This window comes from Thalassophryne amazonica, chromosome 23 (genome assembly GCF_902500255.1).
Source record: "Thalassophryne amazonica chromosome 23, fThaAma1.1, whole genome shotgun sequence".
NCBI lineage: Eukaryota > Metazoa > Chordata > Actinopteri > Batrachoidiformes > Batrachoididae > Thalassophryne > Thalassophryne amazonica.
The window spans coordinates 172,452-191,837 of record NC_047125.1 but is presented as its reverse complement, the minus strand read 5'-3'; the positions used below and the strand labels follow the sequence as shown (position 1 = coordinate 191,837).

At 43.4% G+C, this 19,386-nt stretch overlaps 1 protein-coding gene across 1 annotated transcript in view; it reads right to left on the bottom strand.

Annotated features, from left to right (window-relative positions):
• The window catches only part of mllt3 (MLLT3 super elongation complex subunit), an 87,399-nt gene extending 68,892 nt beyond the window's left edge, over positions 1-18,507 (bottom strand). The window contains exons 1-2 of the mRNA XM_034164870.1: positions 18,371-18,507; positions 17,836-18,016 (exon numbers count right to left, since the gene is read on the bottom strand). Coding sequence (XP_034020761.1) covers positions 17,836-18,016; positions 18,371-18,457 — 268 coding nt within the window. The 5' untranslated portion in view covers positions 18,458-18,507. The remainder of the gene's footprint in view (positions 1-17,835; positions 18,017-18,370) is intronic.
• Between the last annotated feature and the right edge of the window lie 879 nt (positions 18,508-19,386).

Genomic DNA, 19,386 nt, shown 5'->3' with positions numbered 1-19,386 from the left:
ATGTGGAGGTCCTGGGCTGGTGTGGTTACACGTGGTCTGCGGTTGTGAGGCTGGTTGGATGTACTGCCAAATCTCTGAAACGCCTTTGGAGACGGCTTATGGTAGAGAAATGAACATTCAATACACGAGCAACAGCTCTGGTTGACATTCCTGCTGTCAGCATGCCAATTGCACGCTCCTCTCAAATCTCGACATCTGTGGCATTGTGCTGTGTGATAAAACTGCACCTTTCAGAGTGGCCTTTTATTGTGGGCAGTCTAAGGCACACCTGTGCACTAATCATGGTGTCTAATCAGCATCTTGATATGGCACACCTGTGAGGTGGGATGGATTATCTCAGCAAAGGAGAAGTGCTCACTATCACAGATTTAGACTGGTTTGTGAACAATATTTGAGGGAAATGGTGATATTGTGTATGTGGAAAAAGTTTTAGATCTTTGAGTTCATCTCATACAAAATGGGAGCAAAAACAAAGTGTTGCGTTTATATTTTGAGTGTAGATTAGCAGTGCCTTAAATAAAAAAAATAAAAAAAAAAAATAAAATTTGAAAATTAAATTGTTGCCTGTATTTCTCATTCTGCTTTCTCTTAAAGTTTGGATTTCGGCAGTAAAATGTCTTTAATTTGTTCATAATTTCCAAATGACTGCATCACTGAGTGCTGCATTCATTCAAAAAGGTTGAAATTCAGACTAGATGAAAGGGGGACAGCTCTCAGACGGAAGAAAAAAAAACAGAAAATAAGAGAACTACAGCTTTGAAAGCCGGAGATCAAGGACTAAAGACGGTGAACTGGAGAAGTTATAAAAGAAGCATTTGGGTGCGTGCAGAGGCGTGTTTTTTTTTTTTTATAAATTTAAAGCAAACTCAAGATCTTTTCACATTTTAGTCAGTAAATGTTCTGGTTCATTAGGGCGACAGGAGCGAGCGTGAATACAGGCAGCAAACACAAAGAGACATCATGCCCTTGATGTGACTAAAACGCCCTCTTTATGACATGGCAGTGAAAGGGGCGGGGCTATGGGCACTGCCTCATAGAGGTGATATGACCCACGTGGTCAGCTGACTCGGATAAATCACCAGCCATCATTAACGATATTCAAAGGTCTCGTCAAAAACAGCTCACAACATAATTCACTTGAAAATGGCGGCTTTAGGTCAGAAAGAAACAATCCGTGCATTATGGCATGTCAGCAAAAAACTAACATACGACTTTTTGCCCAAATCATCACTCCGATTGACTGACTTCTGCTCCGTCCTCTCGGCTGAGGTCCAGGGATGCAGAAGCTGCACAAGGACCAGGGTCAACACCTTAGCTGGTGGGTCATTCCACGTCAATTCAACAAGGGCCTCACACCTTTGTCTCAGATTCTCTTTAAATTTTAATCAAATATTTCCAGACTATTCAAACAACAAATCTGAAGTTTGAGGCCTGTAGGCCAAGTAGTTTCTGAGATATGGCCAATTTAGTGTTCATGGGGTCAGCTGGGGTTTTTTTTTTTTTTAGGCAAAAATTATGGCCGTCATTTCTGGAATCATGTTCAAGGTAGAATATCTCAGCAAATAATGGACTTAGAGGCCTGAACTTTTCTGTGGCAGTTGTCATGGACACCCAGACTTGGACTATAGTCAAACAACAGACACTGACACTAAACTGTGAAGTTTATGTATGCTCAAACTATGGAAAATACATTGACTATTGCGAATCCATGTTTGAGACACTGAAGCCCTTTCCATTTCTTGGCTCGTTAATGCCAGCTATACTGGCTATGAAATATGTAAATTTGGCATATCTGTGGTAAACAGTTATTGTGGGAGAAACCTCTGAAATCTGAAAAAACATTTTGTGGTTGAATTATTAGAAGAAAAGCTCATGTGGGCAGTAAATAAAACTCTTCAAACTGATTCCATTTTGAAGATATTGATATCTACTTTGTGTTATAAATATGGCCTTCTTTAGGAAACTCCTTCCTGGTTAATTTAAGCATCGAATTATGGCTAATTTGTGCACTCGTGATTATTCTAGTGCTGAAATGACAATTTAATTTTAATTGTGTGCACACACTGCATTCATATGATTCATGGCACACCCCAGAACGCTTGCACATAGATCTGCCAGGGGATTCCCAAGGTTTCCACGGTTCTATATCCACCTGCATGATGAGTGTGTTGTTGTGTGATGTGCCTGTTCTGCAAAGCAGAAGTTCTCTTGTTGCATCATCTAAGTCAGTGATGGGCTTAACCCCTTGTTTCCTACAAGAAATCATGAAATTGAAAAGTGTTATTCCAAAGCATTACATGACTGACAAGACTGATCAATACCAATAGAAAAACTCCATTCAGTGTTTATTGGTCTGCTTAAAGAAATTTGAAATGTAGATCATCAAAATATCAAAAAGAACAGGGAGGAAGATGTGCAGCCATTCTTACTCCAAGCACACTGACAGCAGCAGCTTTGAACATGTCCAGACATGCTGTAGCCCGTTCACTGCATTGCTCATCACAATAACTGTTTACCACAGATATGCCAAATTTACATATTTCATAGCCAGTATAGCTGCATTATGGAGCCAAGAAATGGAGAGGCTTCTTTGAGTGTAATGGTATGCTTCAGTGTCTCGAACATGGACGCTCACAATAGTCAATGTAATATTTTACATAGTTTGAGCATACATAAACTTCACAGTTTAGTGTCAACGTCTGTTGTTTGACTATAGTCCAAGTCTGGGTGTCCATGACAACTGCCACAGAAAATTTCAGGACTCTAAGTCCATTATTTGCTGAGATATTCTACCTTGAATGTGGCTCCAGAAATGACGGCCATAATTTTTGCCTAAAAAACGGCTGACCCCATGCACACTAAATTGGCCATATCTCAGAAACTACTTGGACTACAGGCCTCAAACTTCAGATTTGTTGTTCTGAATAGTCTGGGAATATTTGATTAAAATTTTAAGAAAATCTGAGACAAAGTGTGTGAGGCCCCTCAAATATTCTTTGAATTGACATGGAATGACCCTGGTGTTGAATCCAAGCCAGCTGACCTGACCTTCAGGAGACAGGTCGGGGACTTGGCCTGCTAGGGACTGATGGCAGCACTGGGGGACTTGTGACCGTTGCTGAGGTTTTTGGGACGAACTGTTGGCTGACTCACACGGCCGTCTGTCTGAGTCTGGTCTCTCTGAGGTTTATTCCTACAATCCAAAAATGCCTGAAGGAGTTTTTCCTAACCAAAGTTGCCCTCGTCTTTCCTCAGGATGGTAGGTAAACTTAGCCCTTAAACTGAATTTGAACTATTGGGGAAAGTGACCTCAGCTTAAAAAAAATACAAACAACTGCACTAGTGCTTCGTAGAAACCCTTTATATTGTACATCCATCCATTAGTTCCTCATACCAGTCAGTCACAAATATTTTGATCAATATCATCTTTAGATCATCTCTCTAGCCCTGTTGGTTGTGGAGATATAGCAGAAAATATTTTTCCCTCCATGTTTTTCCCAAGATATCTAGTGCCTGCAGAACCCGAACCCTACAAGGGCTCTACACTCTCAGGGTGCAGGACTACTTTGTGTCCAGAGGGTGAATAAAAGTCTGAAAGTCACAGAGCTTTCTCATCGTGCACCTGTTTTGTGGAATGATCTTCCTATGGAGAGCTGGACTTATTTGTAGTGGAACAGGTCTCAGCCTCAACTTCATCTAAATTCGGGGTCTGTTAGTGAAGCTTAAGGCTAGCGGCCGGAGATCACTTTGGTATTTTCTCTGCTTTCCTGTTGATTTAATGTTGATGAATTATACTGTAGGTGTGGTTTTTCCGGCCGACTGATTCTGCTCTTTTTCTCTCTGTCTGAGGTGTGGCGGGAAATACGCGAGAGTGGCATCTGTGGACAGCAGGATGTTGGACAGATGGTGAGATCCCATTCCTGAAATTAAAATCTTGTAACTGTTAGCATGGCTCAAGCAGAGGGTTACCCCTTTGAGTATTACGTCATAAGACGTAAAGACTCTTTAGATCTTCCCTCAGTCAGGAATGCCACAGGACCAAAACACAAACGGCGATAGCAGCACTGGCGGAGATCACATGATAAAGGTGCAGTACAGAGGAAAGGAATGCACCTCGGCTTCTGAGAGGGATTTTAGCTTGAGGACCTGGATCTTAGGTATAGGTCAATGCACCGACTTGACTTATGTGGTATGTGCACACAAGCCACAGTTGAAGGCCGAGCCGAGGATGAGGGACGTTGAGAGCTTTCGTGCGAGCGCTGCACAGAGCCCACGAGATGGCCAGAGGCCAACATGTTGGACCAATCATTCAGACATCAATCTGTGCCGAGCGCACGCCCAGGAACCGCACCAATCCGGTTTACGCAACACTCTGAAAGAACGGCGGTGCACCTACAGGGTTCAGACCCCACTGATGCCTACGAGGGATTAATGCGCTTTGAAAATCTGAAATCTAAAACACACAACATGCAAATATGCAAAGCAGAATCACAGACAAATTACAAATAAAAAGTCAAAACAATGAGCTCACCGCGACGCCGTTACCGTCACCAAAACAGCAACAGCATCCCTATGTGTTCATTGTGACTAAATTCTATTTAAAAGTTTGAGGAAATCCACAGTTAATCAATCAATTCAATCAATTTTTTTTTTATATAGCGCCAAATCACAACAAACAGTTGCCCCAAGGCGCTTTATATTGTAAGGCAAGGCCATACATAATGATGTAAAACCCCAACGGTCAAAACGACCCCCTGTGAGCAAGCACTTGGCTACAGTGGGAAGGAAAAACTCCCTTTTAACAGGAAAACCTCCAGCAGAACCAGGCTCAGGGAGGGGCAGTCTTCTGCTGGGACTGGTTGGGGCTGAGGGAGAGAACCAGGAAAAAGACATGCTGTGGAGGGGAGCAGAGATCGATCACTAATGATTAAATGCAGAGTGGTGCATACAGAGCAAAAAGAGAAAGAAACAGTGCATCATGGGAACCCCCCAGCAGTCTACGTCTATAGCAGCATAACTAAGGGATGGTTCAGGGTCACCTGATCCAGCCCTAACTATAAGCTTTAGCAAAAAGGAAAGTTTTAAGCCTAATCTTAAAAGTAGAGAGGGTGTCTGTCTCCCTGATCTGAATTGGGAGCTGGTTCCACGGAGAGGAGCCTGAAAGCTGAAGGCTCTGCCTCCCATTCTACTCTTACAAACCCTAGGAACTACAAGTAAGCCTGCAGTCTGAGAGTTAAGTCCAATAAAGGTTTCCAAAATTCCAATTCAGTGAGGAATCGTTTGTGATGTTGTGAATTATGATTTTTGCCCAAATCAAGCAGCTATAATTAATTTGAGGTAACATTTTTGTAAAAAGGCACCATCAGTTAGACTAAATGTTATTATCACCGATGTACAACAGTAACATTATAGTCGTCTTTCACACATGTTAAACATTCAAAAGTCTGGTTACAAAGTTTTACGATAAGGATTAACTCGCCGAAATATCGCGTGCCACTGTTTTGAGTTATCGCACTTCATCACGCGTACAATAAAATTTATTCTTACGTGCGTTATTTCTAAACAGCTTACTTGTCCTATAGGACAAGTCCTTGAAAATGCTTAATGTCTGTTCCTGATATAGAGAAGTTAATTTATTTCATTAGGGGAAATGTCCACGGCTCTTTCATCCTTTCACGCCTTCCCTTCACCGCGATCGCAGGACGTGACGCCGCGTCTCTCTTTAAAGAGTAAATATTTTACAAGGAGACATTAACTCATATAAAAGCAGCCTGAAGAGTGTATGGTCCTCTTCCTCTGTGGGGTCGCTAAGAGATTTCATGTGTGTCCACACGGGGGCGCTCACAGTGGATTCTGGTTAAGACAAGCGTGGGAGCCGCCCAAGTGCCGAGTCCGCACTTGGCTCTGATCGGGCTTCCCACTATGAGGACGTCTGTCAATACAACGCTGCAGACAGAGACGCCTTCAGCTAGCATGAGCTCAGGATATCCAGGACCTAGGTGGCGCCAAAAGAGACAATCTTATGATTGGCCACACCTCCATTCAATGTGACGCCGTATTAGACGACAACGGGGACAAGGACGAGGGTGGAGCCATCTAGTGGAGTGGATCAATCCTAAATCAAAGGAGGCTCAACTGACGGGAACACTGTGAAATATTATACAAGAATAAAACTAAAGACACGAGTAATTTATTTTAAGTGCTGGCATCGGACTCCGAAAACAAAGCCTACCACAACCATCTCCAGGGTCTCCAGACAGCAGTATTCTGAATGTTTGCACAAGCTTCCCTATGACAAAATAAAATACTTATATTTACATTTGCATATGATAGAGCCCAACTGACATATGATGAGATTTTCACACATATCAGTGCCATCATTATTTTGTTGATATGAAAACTTTTACTAATAATAATAATAATTTGACTGCTGACAATGGCGTAATTACATAGTTTGTCCAGCAGATGGTGATCCAACAGCATTGTTTACAGCACTGTCAAACACAGCTGGGACCCCATCACCCCTTGGCCACATTAGCTACAAGAGACAGCGGCAAAGCGACCACCTGCCATTTATTTTCAGCCAGTGTGGGTGTTTTACAGTCACAAGAGACAAGAAGTATTCACTGCGCTGCCAGCTAGGCACAGCAAAAAATAGATGAGAAGTTTACTTTATGCAAATGCTGGAAAGTAATCCAAGACCGTGGATCATTATGTTCTCCCAGACAGCTGTATTTCTATATAAATCTGTTTGGGAGTTTTTACTCTTATATTTTGTAAAAGTTAGTGAGAAAGAGACACATACAGTGGTATGTAAAGTTGGGCCCCCCTGATGATTTCCCTTTATAAATCATTGGTTGTCTGGATCAGAAATTTCAGTTCAATATATCATATAGCAGACAAACACGGTGATATTTGAGAAGTGAAATGAAATTTATGGGGTTTACAGAAAGTGTGCAATAATTCTTTAAACAAAACCAGGCAGGGCATAAATTTGGGCACCCCAACAGAAAAAAATACATCAATATTTAGTAGATCCTCCTTTTGCAGAAATAACAGCCTCTAAATGCTTCCTATAGCTTCCAATGGGAGTCTGGATTCTGGTTGAAGGTATTCTGGACCATTCTTCTTTATAAAACATCTCAGTTTGTTGGTTTCTGAGCATGGACAGACCACTTAAAATCATACCATAGATTTTCAATAATATCAGGTCTGGGGACTGAGATGGCCATTCCAGAATGTTGTACTTGTTCCTCTGCATGAATGCCTTAGTAGATTTTGAGCAGTGTCTAGGGTCGTTGTCTTGTTGAAAGATCCAGCCCTGCTGATATTGACTGGAATCCATGTGACCCTCAACTTTAACAAGATTCCCAGTACCTGCACTGGCCACACAGCCCCACAGCATGATGGAACCACCTCTAAATTTTACTGTAGGTAGCAAGCGTTTTTCTTGGAATGCTGTGTTCTTTTCAGCCATGCATACTGCCCCTTGTTATGTCCAAATATCTCAGTTTTAGTTTCATCAGTCCACATCACCTTATTCCAAAATGAAGCTGACTTGTCCAAATGTGCTTTAGCATACCTCAAGCGACTGTTGTGGCATATACGCAGAAAAGGCTTCCTCTGCATTACAGCATCATACAGCATCTCTTTGTATGGAGATGTGCGCTGTATAGTTGAACGATGCACAGAGACACTATCTGCAGCAAGATCATGTTATAGGTCTTTGAAGCAGATCTGTGGGTTTACTATGACTGTTCTCACCATCCTTTGCTTCAGCTTATCTGAGATTTTTTGGCCTGCCACTTCAGGCCTTAACTAGAACTGTGCCTGTGGTCTTCCACTTCCTCACTATGTTCCTCACAATGGAACTGACAGCTGAAATCTCTGAGATAGCTTTTGTATCCTTCCCCTAAACCATGATGTTGAACAATCTTTGTTTTCAGGTCATTTGAGAGTTGTTTAGAGGCTCCCATGTTGCCACTTATTAGAAGAGATGCAAAGAGGGGAAACATTTGCAAATGGCCACCTTAAATACCTTTTCTCATGACTGGACCCACCTGTGTAAGGAGGTCAAGGGTCAGTGAGCTTACCAAACCAATTATGTGTTCCAATAATTAGTGTTAAATGTATTCAAATCAATAAATGATAAGGGTGCCCAAATTTATTCACCTGCCTAATTTTATTTAAAGAATTATTGCACACTTTCTGTAAATCCTATAAACTTCATTTCACTTCTCAAATATCAGTGTGTTCGCCTGCTATATGACATATTTAACTGAACTTTCTGATCCAGACAACCAATGGTTTATAAAGGAAAATCATGAAAATTATCAGGGGGGCACAAACTTTTACATACAACTGTATTGTGTTAGTGTAGCTTGGTAAATTTTTTAACTCCCTAAATTCCACCCCCACCAAAGAAAAAAAGATGTATAACCACCAGGCTCCAGTACAAGATTGTTTGTATAAATGACTCCAAATATCAAAGTTCTTCAAAGTTATTTCACTGATTCCATTCAGAAAGTGAAACTTGTATATTATATACATTAAATTCCACACAGACTGATATATTTCAAGTGTTTATTTCTTTTAATTTTGATAATTATAACTGACAACTAATGAAAACCCCAAATTCAGTATCTCAGAAAATGAGAATCTTGTAAAAAGGTTGAATATTGAAGACACCTGGTGTCAGACTCTAATCAGCTGATTAACTCCAAACACCTGCAAAGGTCTTTAACTGGTCTCTCAGTCGTGTGGGCTCCACAATCATGGTGCAGACTGCTGACTGGACTTCTTGTCTGGACTAAAGACAAAAAGGACTGGACTGCTGCTGAGTGCTCCAAAGTTATGCTCTCTGATCATTTCCTTTGGAACTCAAGGTACCAGAGTCTGGAGGAAGAGAAGAGAGGCACAGAATCCATGTTGCTTGAGGTCCAGTGTAAAGTTTCCACAGTCAGTGATGGTTTGGGTGACATGTCATCTGCTGGTGTTGGTCCACTGTGTTTTCTGAGGTCAAAGGTCAACACAGCCGTCTACCAGGAAGCTGTAGAGCACTTCATGCTTCCTTCTGCTGACCAACTTTATGGTCAGCCCAAAAGACCTGAGTTTGACTCTCGGTCCACCCAGGTGGACATGGGTATTGGTCTCATCTGGGAAGTAACCTGTGACAGACCAGAGTCCTGTCCAAGGGGAGTGACGGACTCTCATCTGCTCTGAGCGACAGAATTCTTGATTCTCTCTCGGAATTTTTGGCTCTGAATAATTTGGCCTTCCAGCAGCAAACGCAGCCTCGTAAAAATCCTCCTCTTCCAAACCGGGAAGAAGAGAGAGAATCTGAGTTTCAAAATGTTTTATTTTCCGTTTGGTCTTTTTTTTTTTAATCTGACAGATCTGAAACTCTCTAACGAGCTCACCATTTCTTGCCCATTATGCGCTCCGTCTTTCCATAAAAGTGCCAATCAGCTGAAATATGGCGCCTCTGAAGGCCGACCATCTCCAGAGTCGATTAAATGGCAGCCGAGCCGCTAAATGAGGTGCTTAAGCAGCATGAGCCACCGCACCCCCCTCCGCCGGCTCCAAACACCTCCTTCACCTCCATTTGTTGAGACACCACTGCCAATTGGCGGTCACCATGGTAACGCCTCAATGCGGCCCGTTAACTGCGGCGGGTGATAATGAAGCGCGGGTGGCAGCTTCCCCGGAACTGATCTGTCATTAATCTTAATGTGTGTCTGGCAGCTTCTCGCACCGGCACAACAGATCACAGGAAGAAGACGACGACGGCGTCACCGTCCTCTCGCCGCCGTCCGTCCCAGACGCTCACACGGTTCTCCAGCAACAAACAGCTGATCTGGAATTCTGTTCTAGCGCGCCATCAAAACATCATGTCTTTTACTTCCCTCTGTTATCAGCCCTCTGCCGGGCACGCAGACCACAAAGTATTTGGAAACAAACTACATACGAGGATTATTATTCATTCATGTCATCACTTTTACAGCCAATGAGAAGACGTACCACAGCATGGTACCGTACGCTAAAGCTGTCTGAAGGAGGGGGTTCTCAAAAACTGAGTGACTGTGCAAGAAGGAGATGAGTGATGGAAGCAGCTAAGGACAACTCTGATGGAGATAACAGACTTCTGTAGCTGTGACTGGAGAAAGTGAATTGTTCAACTTTGTTTGTTGGTTGCTCAACCAGTTAAAGAGCATCATGATGCACAGAGAGGATTATTTTCTGAAAAAGAAGGCAAGAAGTTTCAGTCTGGTGCAGAACTGTCTGACTCCATGGGTGCAACCTCTTCCTGATATCTTGGAGTCATTTTTTCTGTGTATGAATTGTGCAGTGCCACAGCTGTGCCGCGTGTCTGCTGGACAGTCTGTTGGAGGGCCCGCGGACCGCCTGCCTCAGTCACAGCACATCTCAGCCGTTTCACATAAAAATAAAGACACGGTTCATTTGTGCACTCTCTGACATCACTGCACATTCAGAGCATAGAGGTATACTTCTGCTCGCCGAGTCCAAGAACTCAGTGAGAGCCTGGATCTTTTCCCAGGGACAATCACAAAGCCACAGACTGTGATTCCACAGCAATCACACTATCGCAGTCAAGTTAGTAAATCTTTCCTCATCAACAAATGCAGCTAAACTGCCTCCAGCAACCCGACCCAACCCCAAGTCCACGCAGGCACTGAACAGTGCAGGAGCCAGAACACATCCCTGAGGAACACCAGTAATCAATCAATCAATCAACTTTTTTCTTATATAGCACCAAATCACAACAAACACTTGCCCCAAGGCGCTCCATATTGTAAGGCAAGGCCATACAATGATTATAAAAAACCCCAACGGTCAAAACGACCCCCTATGAGCAAGCACTTGGCAACAGTGGGAAGGAAAAACTCCCTTTTAACAGGAAGAAACCTCCAGCAGAACCAGGCTCAGGGAGGGGCAGTCTTCTGCTGAGACTGGTTGGGGCTGAGGAAAAAAAACAGGAAAAAGACATGCCGGTGAAGGGGGGCAGAGATCGATCACTAATGATTAAATGCAGAGTGATGCATACGGAGCAAAAAGAGAAAGAAACAGTGCATCATGGGAACCCCCCCACAATCTACGTCTAAAGCAGCATAACCAAGGGATGGTCCAGGGTCCACCCGATCCAGCCCTAACTATAAGCCTTAGCGAAAAGGAAAGTTTTAAGCCTAATCTTAAAAGTAGAGAGGGTATCTGTCTCCCTGATCTGAATGGGGGAGCTGGTTCCACAGGAGAGGAGCCTGAAAGCTGAAGGCTCTGCCTCCCATTCTACTCTTACAAACCCTAGGAACTACAAGGAAGCCTGCAGTCTGAGAGCGAAGCGCTCTAATGGGGTAATATGGTACTACGAGGTCCCTAAGATAAGATGGGACCTGATTATTCAAAACCTTATAAGTAAGAAGAAGAATTTAAATTCTATTCTAGAATTAACAGGAAGCCAATGAAGCGAGGCCAACACGGGGTGAGATATGCTCTCTCCTTCTAGTCCCCGTCAGTACTCTAGCTGCAGCATTCTGAACCAACTGAAGGCTTTTTAGGGAACTTTTAGGACACCTGATAATAATGAATTACAATAGTCCCAGCTAGAGGAAATAAATGGATGAATTAGTTTTTCAGCATCACTCTGAGACAAGACCTTTCTGATTTTAGAGATATTGCGTAAATGCAAAAAGGCAGGTCCTACATATTTGTTTAATATGCGCTTTGAATGACATATCCTGATCAAAAATGACTCCAAGATTTCTCACAGCATTACTAGTGATCAGGATATGTCATTCAGAGTAACGATCTGGTTAGACACCATGCTTCTAAGATTTGTGGGGGCCAAGTACAATAACTTCAGTTTTATCTGAGTTTAAAAGCAGGAAATTAGAGGTCATCCATGTCTTTATGTCTGTAAGACAATCCTGCAGTTTAGCTAATTGGTGTGTATCCTCTGGCTTCATGGATAGATAAGCTGGGTATCATCTGTGTAACAATGAAAATTTAAGCAATACCGTCTAATAATACTGCCTAAGGGAAGCATGTATAAAGTGAATAAAATTGGTCCCAGCACAGAACCTTGTGAAACTCCATAATTAACTTAGTCTGTGAAGAAGATTCCCATTTACATGAACAAACTGTATCTATTAGACAAATATGATTCAAACACCGCCAGCGCAGTGCCTTTAATACCTATGCATGCTCTAATCTCTGTAATAAAATTTTATGGTCAACAGTATCAAAAGCAGCACTGAGGTCCAACAGAACAAGCACAGAGATAAGTCCACTGTCCGAGGCCATAAGAAGATCATTTGTAACCTTCACTAATGCTTGTTTCTGTACTATGATGAATTCTAAAACCTGACTGAAACTCTTCAAATAGACCATTCCTCTCTGCAGGTGATCAGTTAGCTGTTTTTACAACTACCCTCTCAAGAATCTTTGAGAGAAAAGGAAGGTTGGAAATTGGCCTATAATTAGCTAAGATAGCTGGGTCAAGTGATGGCTTTTTAAGTAATGGTTTAATTACTGCCACCTTAAAGGCCTGTGGTACATAACCAACATACCAAAGATAGATTGATCATATTTAAGATTGAAGCATTAAATAATGGTAGGACTTCCTTGAGCAGCCTGGCAGGAATGGGGGTCCAATAAACATGCCGATGGTTTTGGACGAAGCAACCAATGAAAATAAACTCAGACAGAACAACCGGAGAGAAAGAGTCTAACCAAATACCGGCATCACTGAAAGCACCAAGATAACGATACATCTTGGGATGGTTATGAGTAATTTTTTCTCTAATAGTCCAAAATTTTGGTAGCAAAGAAAGTCATGAAGTCATTACTAGTTTAAAGTTAATGGAATACTCAGCTCAATAGAGCTCTGACTCTTGTCAGCTTAGCTACAGTGCCTGAAAAGAAACCTGAGGTTATCTATTTTCTTCAATTAGTGATGAGTAGAAAGATGTCCTAGCTTCTACGGAGGGCTTTGTTTAAGAGCAACAAACTCTTTTTCCAGGCTAAGTGAAGATCTTCTAAATTAGTGAGACGCCATTTCCGCTCCAACTTACGGGTTATCTGCTTTAAGCTACGAGTTTGTGAGTTATACCACGGAGTCAGACACTTCTGATTTAAAGCTCTCTTTTTCACAGGAGCTACAGCATCCAAAGCTTCTTCAAAGAGGATGTAAAAACTATTGATGAGATACTCTATCTCACTTACAGAGTTAGGTAGCGACTCTGCTCTGTGTTGGTATATGACATTAGAGACATAATGAAGGAATCATATCCTTAAACCTAGTTACAGCGCTTTCTGAAAGACTTCTAGTGTAATGAAACTTATTCCCACTGCTGGGTAGTCCATCAGAGTAAATGTAAATGTTATTAAAAAATGATCAGACAGAAGGGAGTTTTCAGGGAATACTGTTAAGTCTTCTATTTCCATACCATAAGTCAGAACAAGATCTAAGATATGATTAAAGTGGGGGTGGACTCATTTACTTTTTGAGCAAAGCCAATAGAGTCAAATAATAGATTAAATGCAGTGTTGAGGCTGTCATTCTCAGCATCTGTGTGGATGTTAAAATCGCCCACTATAATTATCTTATCTGAGCTAAGCACTAAGTCAGACAAAGGTCTGAAAATTCACAGAGAAACTCACAGTAACGACCAGGTGGACGATAGATAATAACAAATAAAACTGTTTTTTGGGACTTCCAATTTGGATGGACAAGACTAAGAGACAAGCTTTCAAATGAATTAAAGCTCTGTCTAGGTTTTTGATTAATTAATAAGCTGGAATGGAAGATTGCTGCTAATCCTCCGCCCCGGCCCGTGCTACGAGCATTCTGACAGTTAGTGTGACTCGGGGTGTTGACTCATTTAAACTAACATTTACTCACCTGCTGTACAGGTTTCTGTAAGGCAGAATAAATAATATGTTGATCAATTATTATATCATTTACTAACAGGGACTTAGAAGAGAGAGACCTAATGTTTAATAGACCACAATTTAACTGTTTTAGTCTGTGGTGCAGTTGAAGGTGCTATATTATTTTTCTTTTTGAATTTTTATGCTTAAATAGATTTTTGCTGGTTATTGGTGGTCTGGGAGCAGGCACCGTCTTTAATCACTGTATTAAAGTTAAGAATATCTGCTTTCTGCTCCGTACAACACTCTGTGTACAGATGGATGTGATGACCAGCACTATTTTCTACTAACCTTAAGACAAACCATATAGATCGGTCGAGGGAGCGTTTCATGAAATATATATACAGTATAAATCTCAGGCCTGAGAGGGGAAACGCTGCAGGAGAACAGCATCTCCACCCGTCCACAGGAGCTCAAACGCCTCAGATCCCAACGTGTGATTGTTCAAGTTCGACTCGATAACTGGGCGCAAGAACCCTGACACTGAGGATCCGCCTGACCCAACTGCTCAAGCGTTAAAGTGTCTCGTTTTAGTGCATGTGCAGGGCAAGGGTCAGAGAGGTCGCAAAGGTCACAGGGTGCTTATGTGCAAACTCATCCAACATTTTGGTTCAGAGAGTAAGCGCAGCCGAGGAAGCATTAACCGGATTTACTGACTTATCAAAGCAACGAGGGGTGTGACGGACGCACCGAACACATTTTAATGTTCCATTTACAGGGGGCGGGGCATAATAAAAATGACAACAGCCAAAGTGAGGAGAGCCACCTGAAGCACAACTGGGGGTGGGAGGAGATCAGGACCAGGTTACTCTACTGTGTGAAGTGGCAGCATTATCTGACTTTTTCCCAGTGAAAAATGGTGTTCCTCAGGGATGTGTTCTGGTTGCTACTCAAATTAGTTCTTTCATGGACTGGATGTTGGGTCAGGTTGTGGAAACTAGCAGCGTAGGTGCCTTTGCTAAGAAGGAAAATTTTACTGACCCCACCTTTGTGGACAATACTGGTATTTATATTATTTTATTTTTTGGTCCAGTGGGTTTAATGAGAGTCCAAACACTGAGTCCAAATGTGGAATAACGCTGGATTTGTGCAAACTGTCAAACAGTCCACGTCTGCTCATGCACCCTGGAAGCCATCTGCTCAGAGACGCGTATCCACCACGGGACGAAGGATGTTGTCTGTGCAGAAGCCAGAAGCCAGTGAGATCCTGTAATCAAAGGCCTTTGAGGAGCAGCTCTAGGCTTTGAAGGTTCCGTATCAGCAGATAGGAATTTGATTTATGGACAGCTCAGGGGCAGCGGGATAAGATTCCCAGCATGCAGCACAGGGCCCGCCTCAGAGATGTGGACAGCTTTGAAGTCCAGCCGTTCCGAATACAGGTGATAAATCCCACCTCTCGGGTGTTTCCAGCCTTCTGTCCAGGATCACAACAACAATACGGATCGTGTCCGAGTCCGCCTGAAACAACTTCAACTTTTACATCCAATCAAAATCTATATAACCTGAAAACTAGGCTGCGAGGGTCACACCGTCACAGCATCCGATAAGCCAGTAGATTTATTTATTACTGGTTGTGACGCCCCACGGGGCTGATGGGTAAAGAGAGCCTGCGTCTGTGCCTTCAAACAGAGAACTGGTGCTGCGAGACACGCCCCTCTACCTGCAGACAGGACGGCAGACTGTGTGGGCGTGACAGGATCCGGAGTTGGACTTCCGTGACGCATGTTACGGAGGTACAAATCGAGCAGTGTCAGTCTTAAATAAACGTCTGTGACGTCTCTCAGAGGACTGTGGAACTTTGACGATGTTCAACAGTAAACCTCAAACACAAGCAAAATGTAAACATGACAAAAACTGGTTTTGCACTATAGGACCCCTTTAATAGTTTTCGTATTTGATAAAGTGTTTAACTTTGACTATTTACATTTTTCTGTCTGCTCCTTAAAAATTTAATCCTGACTGATAAACTTCATGAATCAAAGATTTTTCCCAGATTAAGATGAACAATCCGATTACTGATTTACAAATTAATGGCCATTTGATGTTTTTTCCTCATAATTTCATCAACATCATTAAAAATTATTTCTGCTCCAGTGGTGACGTTGCCCCATTATAGAGGAAACGTTATTGTTACCGGTATTGCACAATCCATGTGGTGGCGCACTATGACCCTGGGCACGACTGTGACCCCAGTGCACCGCCCACCTCAACCATACAAAGACGTTGCTGTAAAAATGGTCCTCTGAGCTAAACTATGGACAAACGCACGTGGAAAGTCCCACCCAACCAGACACGGCTACTGGAGGCACCCTTAGCCAGACGCGGCACCCCCAAACAGACACAGCTACTGATGGCACCCCTGAACAGACATGGCACCCCGACCAGACACGGCTACTGGAGGCACCCTCAGCCAGACACAGCTACTGATGGCCCCGAACAGACGTGGCACCCCAACCGGACACAGCGACAGATGGAAACCCTGAACAGACACAGCTACCAATGGTACCCCCAAACAGACATGGCTACTGAGGGCACCCTAGACCAGACGCAGCACCCCAACCAGACACAGGTACTGATGGCACCCCCAAGCAGACACGGGTACAGATGGAACCCTCAACCAGACGTGGCACCCCTGAAAAAGACAGCAAATGACAGCACTCCCGAACAGGCACAGGTACAGATGAAACTCTTGACCAGACGTGGCACCCCAACTGGACACAGCTACAGATGGAACCCCCAAATAGACACAGCTAGCAATGGTATCCCCAACCAGACATGGCTACCGAGGGCACCCTCGACCAGATGCGGCACCCCAACCAACACAGCTACCGATGGCACCCCCAAGCAGACACAGGTACCAATGCAACCCTCAACCAGATGCGGTACCCCTGAACAGACACAGCTACTGATGGCACCCCGCACAGACACAGCTACTGAGGGCATGCCGACCCCACACAGTCACTGGCAGCACCCCAAATGCACTGGAGCCAGTGGCGGCACTCTAATCTGATACATCCACCGACAGCACACCCAACCCATGTGCTGACCGATGCAGCCGGCAACTACTCCCATGACTCGTTCAACACACACCGGATGACAGTGGATAGTTCTTGAACATATACACATCTGAATGCATTCAAAATCCACCCGTAAACACTGAGACCCCAAAGAGAAGAGAGCGGCGACTTCAAACGTGTGGGTCCTATGTCATTACAGTGAGACATGGATCAACAGAGGACTGCTGCCAAGCTTTAGTCACAGCCGGGGCAGATCACTTCCTGTGTTCACCTCACAGACCGACCACACACACACACACACCACACACACACACACACAGTAACTTTCATCCACGTCACTTCATTAACAACAAGCTGCTGAGAGCACACGTATGCATGTGTGTGCACAGCTGCACTCAGGAAGAAAAACGCAAAAGTCCAACATGTCCTCGTGCACAGTTCCTTCAGGAGGAGCAGCACGTCTGCAGGCTCAAACATGTGAACTTCCAGAACGCTGGTGTTGACTCAGGAAGTGACGCGGCCGCTGGACTAAAGCGCCGACTTTCAAAACTCAAAGTTCCACGTCCAAAACAAACAGCCAAGCAGCTTTTCAGGAAACGCAGGATACAAATAAAATCTAACGTTATTAAAGTTCTATCATAATCTACAGAGCCACCAGGTGGCGCACAAACATTTTACAACTTATTGCAGCTTTGTGATGAGTTTAAACCACATTCCTGAAAAACCACGACACCAAAATGCCTGATCTGGATCACAACCCAGACACAGAGCCACTGTGGGAACAGTTCTGCCCGATCTGGATTGAATCCTTCAGTAACAAACTTAAAAATCCTTCTGCCACGAAAATAATAATAATAACAATAATTCGTACCTCTTTTGGGTTTTGGGAAACTTTCGTGCAGGTGAAAGACAACTTTGTCCACAAAGTGCTGGATGCTGCTGTGTTCTGGGCCTCGAACAAACACCATCCAGTCGTGCGTGAACCCTTCCACAGTGGGCTTCTTTCTCACCTGGGCTCGATGACCAAGTTCCAGTTTGACCTGAACAGCACCCTGTTCATACAAAACAAAAATATATATATTTATTAAAAATAAAAAAACTAAAATGACAGAAAAAAAAATCGACAAACTCCGCAAAAAAAACCCACAAACTGTTAATTACCTCAAACACGCACTTTAAAATTTTAAATAAACCCACAAAATTAAAGAAAACCCCAGAATAAATAAAGTCGATATTTATCAGGCTCGAACATTTTTTAACAATTTAAATTGTCTGGCGCGCGCACACCGGGCTCGTGCGCGCCGGTCGCTCAGGTGTGCACGGCTCGAGCTGGCCGCACGGCTGCCGGACAAAAAAACAAAAACCGCGCCGGTCACCGAGCGTGCGCGCGCGGTGAGAGTACTGACCGAGCCGGCCATGCTGAGGCCGCCGTAACTCACGGAGACGCTTCGGAGACGGAGAGCAGCGCCGGGTCCCGGTGCGACGGCGGACATGGTCTCTGCACGCGCACTCACTCAGCACCACGTCCCCGCGAGGCGAGGCGCGAGCGCACCGGCCGTCAAGCCACCGGCCGTCAACTCAAAGCCCGGCGCGGACTTTCAAAAAAAACGCAAAGTAGGCCCGTGCAAACGGAAAACGATAATCTGCGGGGGAGGGGCTGACCAAAACGTGATTAAAAAAAAAAAGTCGTCCATCAACAAAGGCTGATGGACTAAAAAAAAGTTCCAGTGTGTAAAATACAAATTGTGAATTCAAAGTTTTTTTTTTACTATCGTTGTTATTTAGGTTAAATATTGGTATTATTGTAATGGTATACATTATTTTGTGTTTTTTTATTTTATATAGTTTGTCATAATTATTAATTTAGTATTGCCTTTGTTATGTTGTCTTGTTGTTTTTTTACTTTTGACAGACCACAATGGAAACTTCACCTTCTACATTACGTACGTATTTTGTGCATTGTTTTACTAAATGAATTCAATCAATCAATCAGTACTAAGATAAATCTGTGGTTTGGTTTAGACAGTGTCCTAAAAACAAAAGGTTACTGGGGAAGACCAAACAATGTATTGTAAAATAAATCCAGCCAAACCAGAGTACCAAAGCTGGGTCTCACAGGGGAAAAGTGTTTTTTTTAACACCAATAACTTTGAGGGTTGGAGGCCAATCACACTGATTGAATTATGCACTGCTCCACCCCCAGGTGAACCCGCGTGCCTAGTTTGAGCAGATTCACCCAGCGATCACTGAGAGGTAGTTTGGAAACCTCCTCATGACAGACAGATGTGTCCAAGCAATGCCCCTGTTGCCCTTCTCCCCACTGTCCAAAGCTGGTCCCGCTCCCTTTGAACCATCTTTAAACCTATCGTCTTTCCTATAGAATTCTAATCCTATTGCACACATGCAGATGGAACTTAAATAA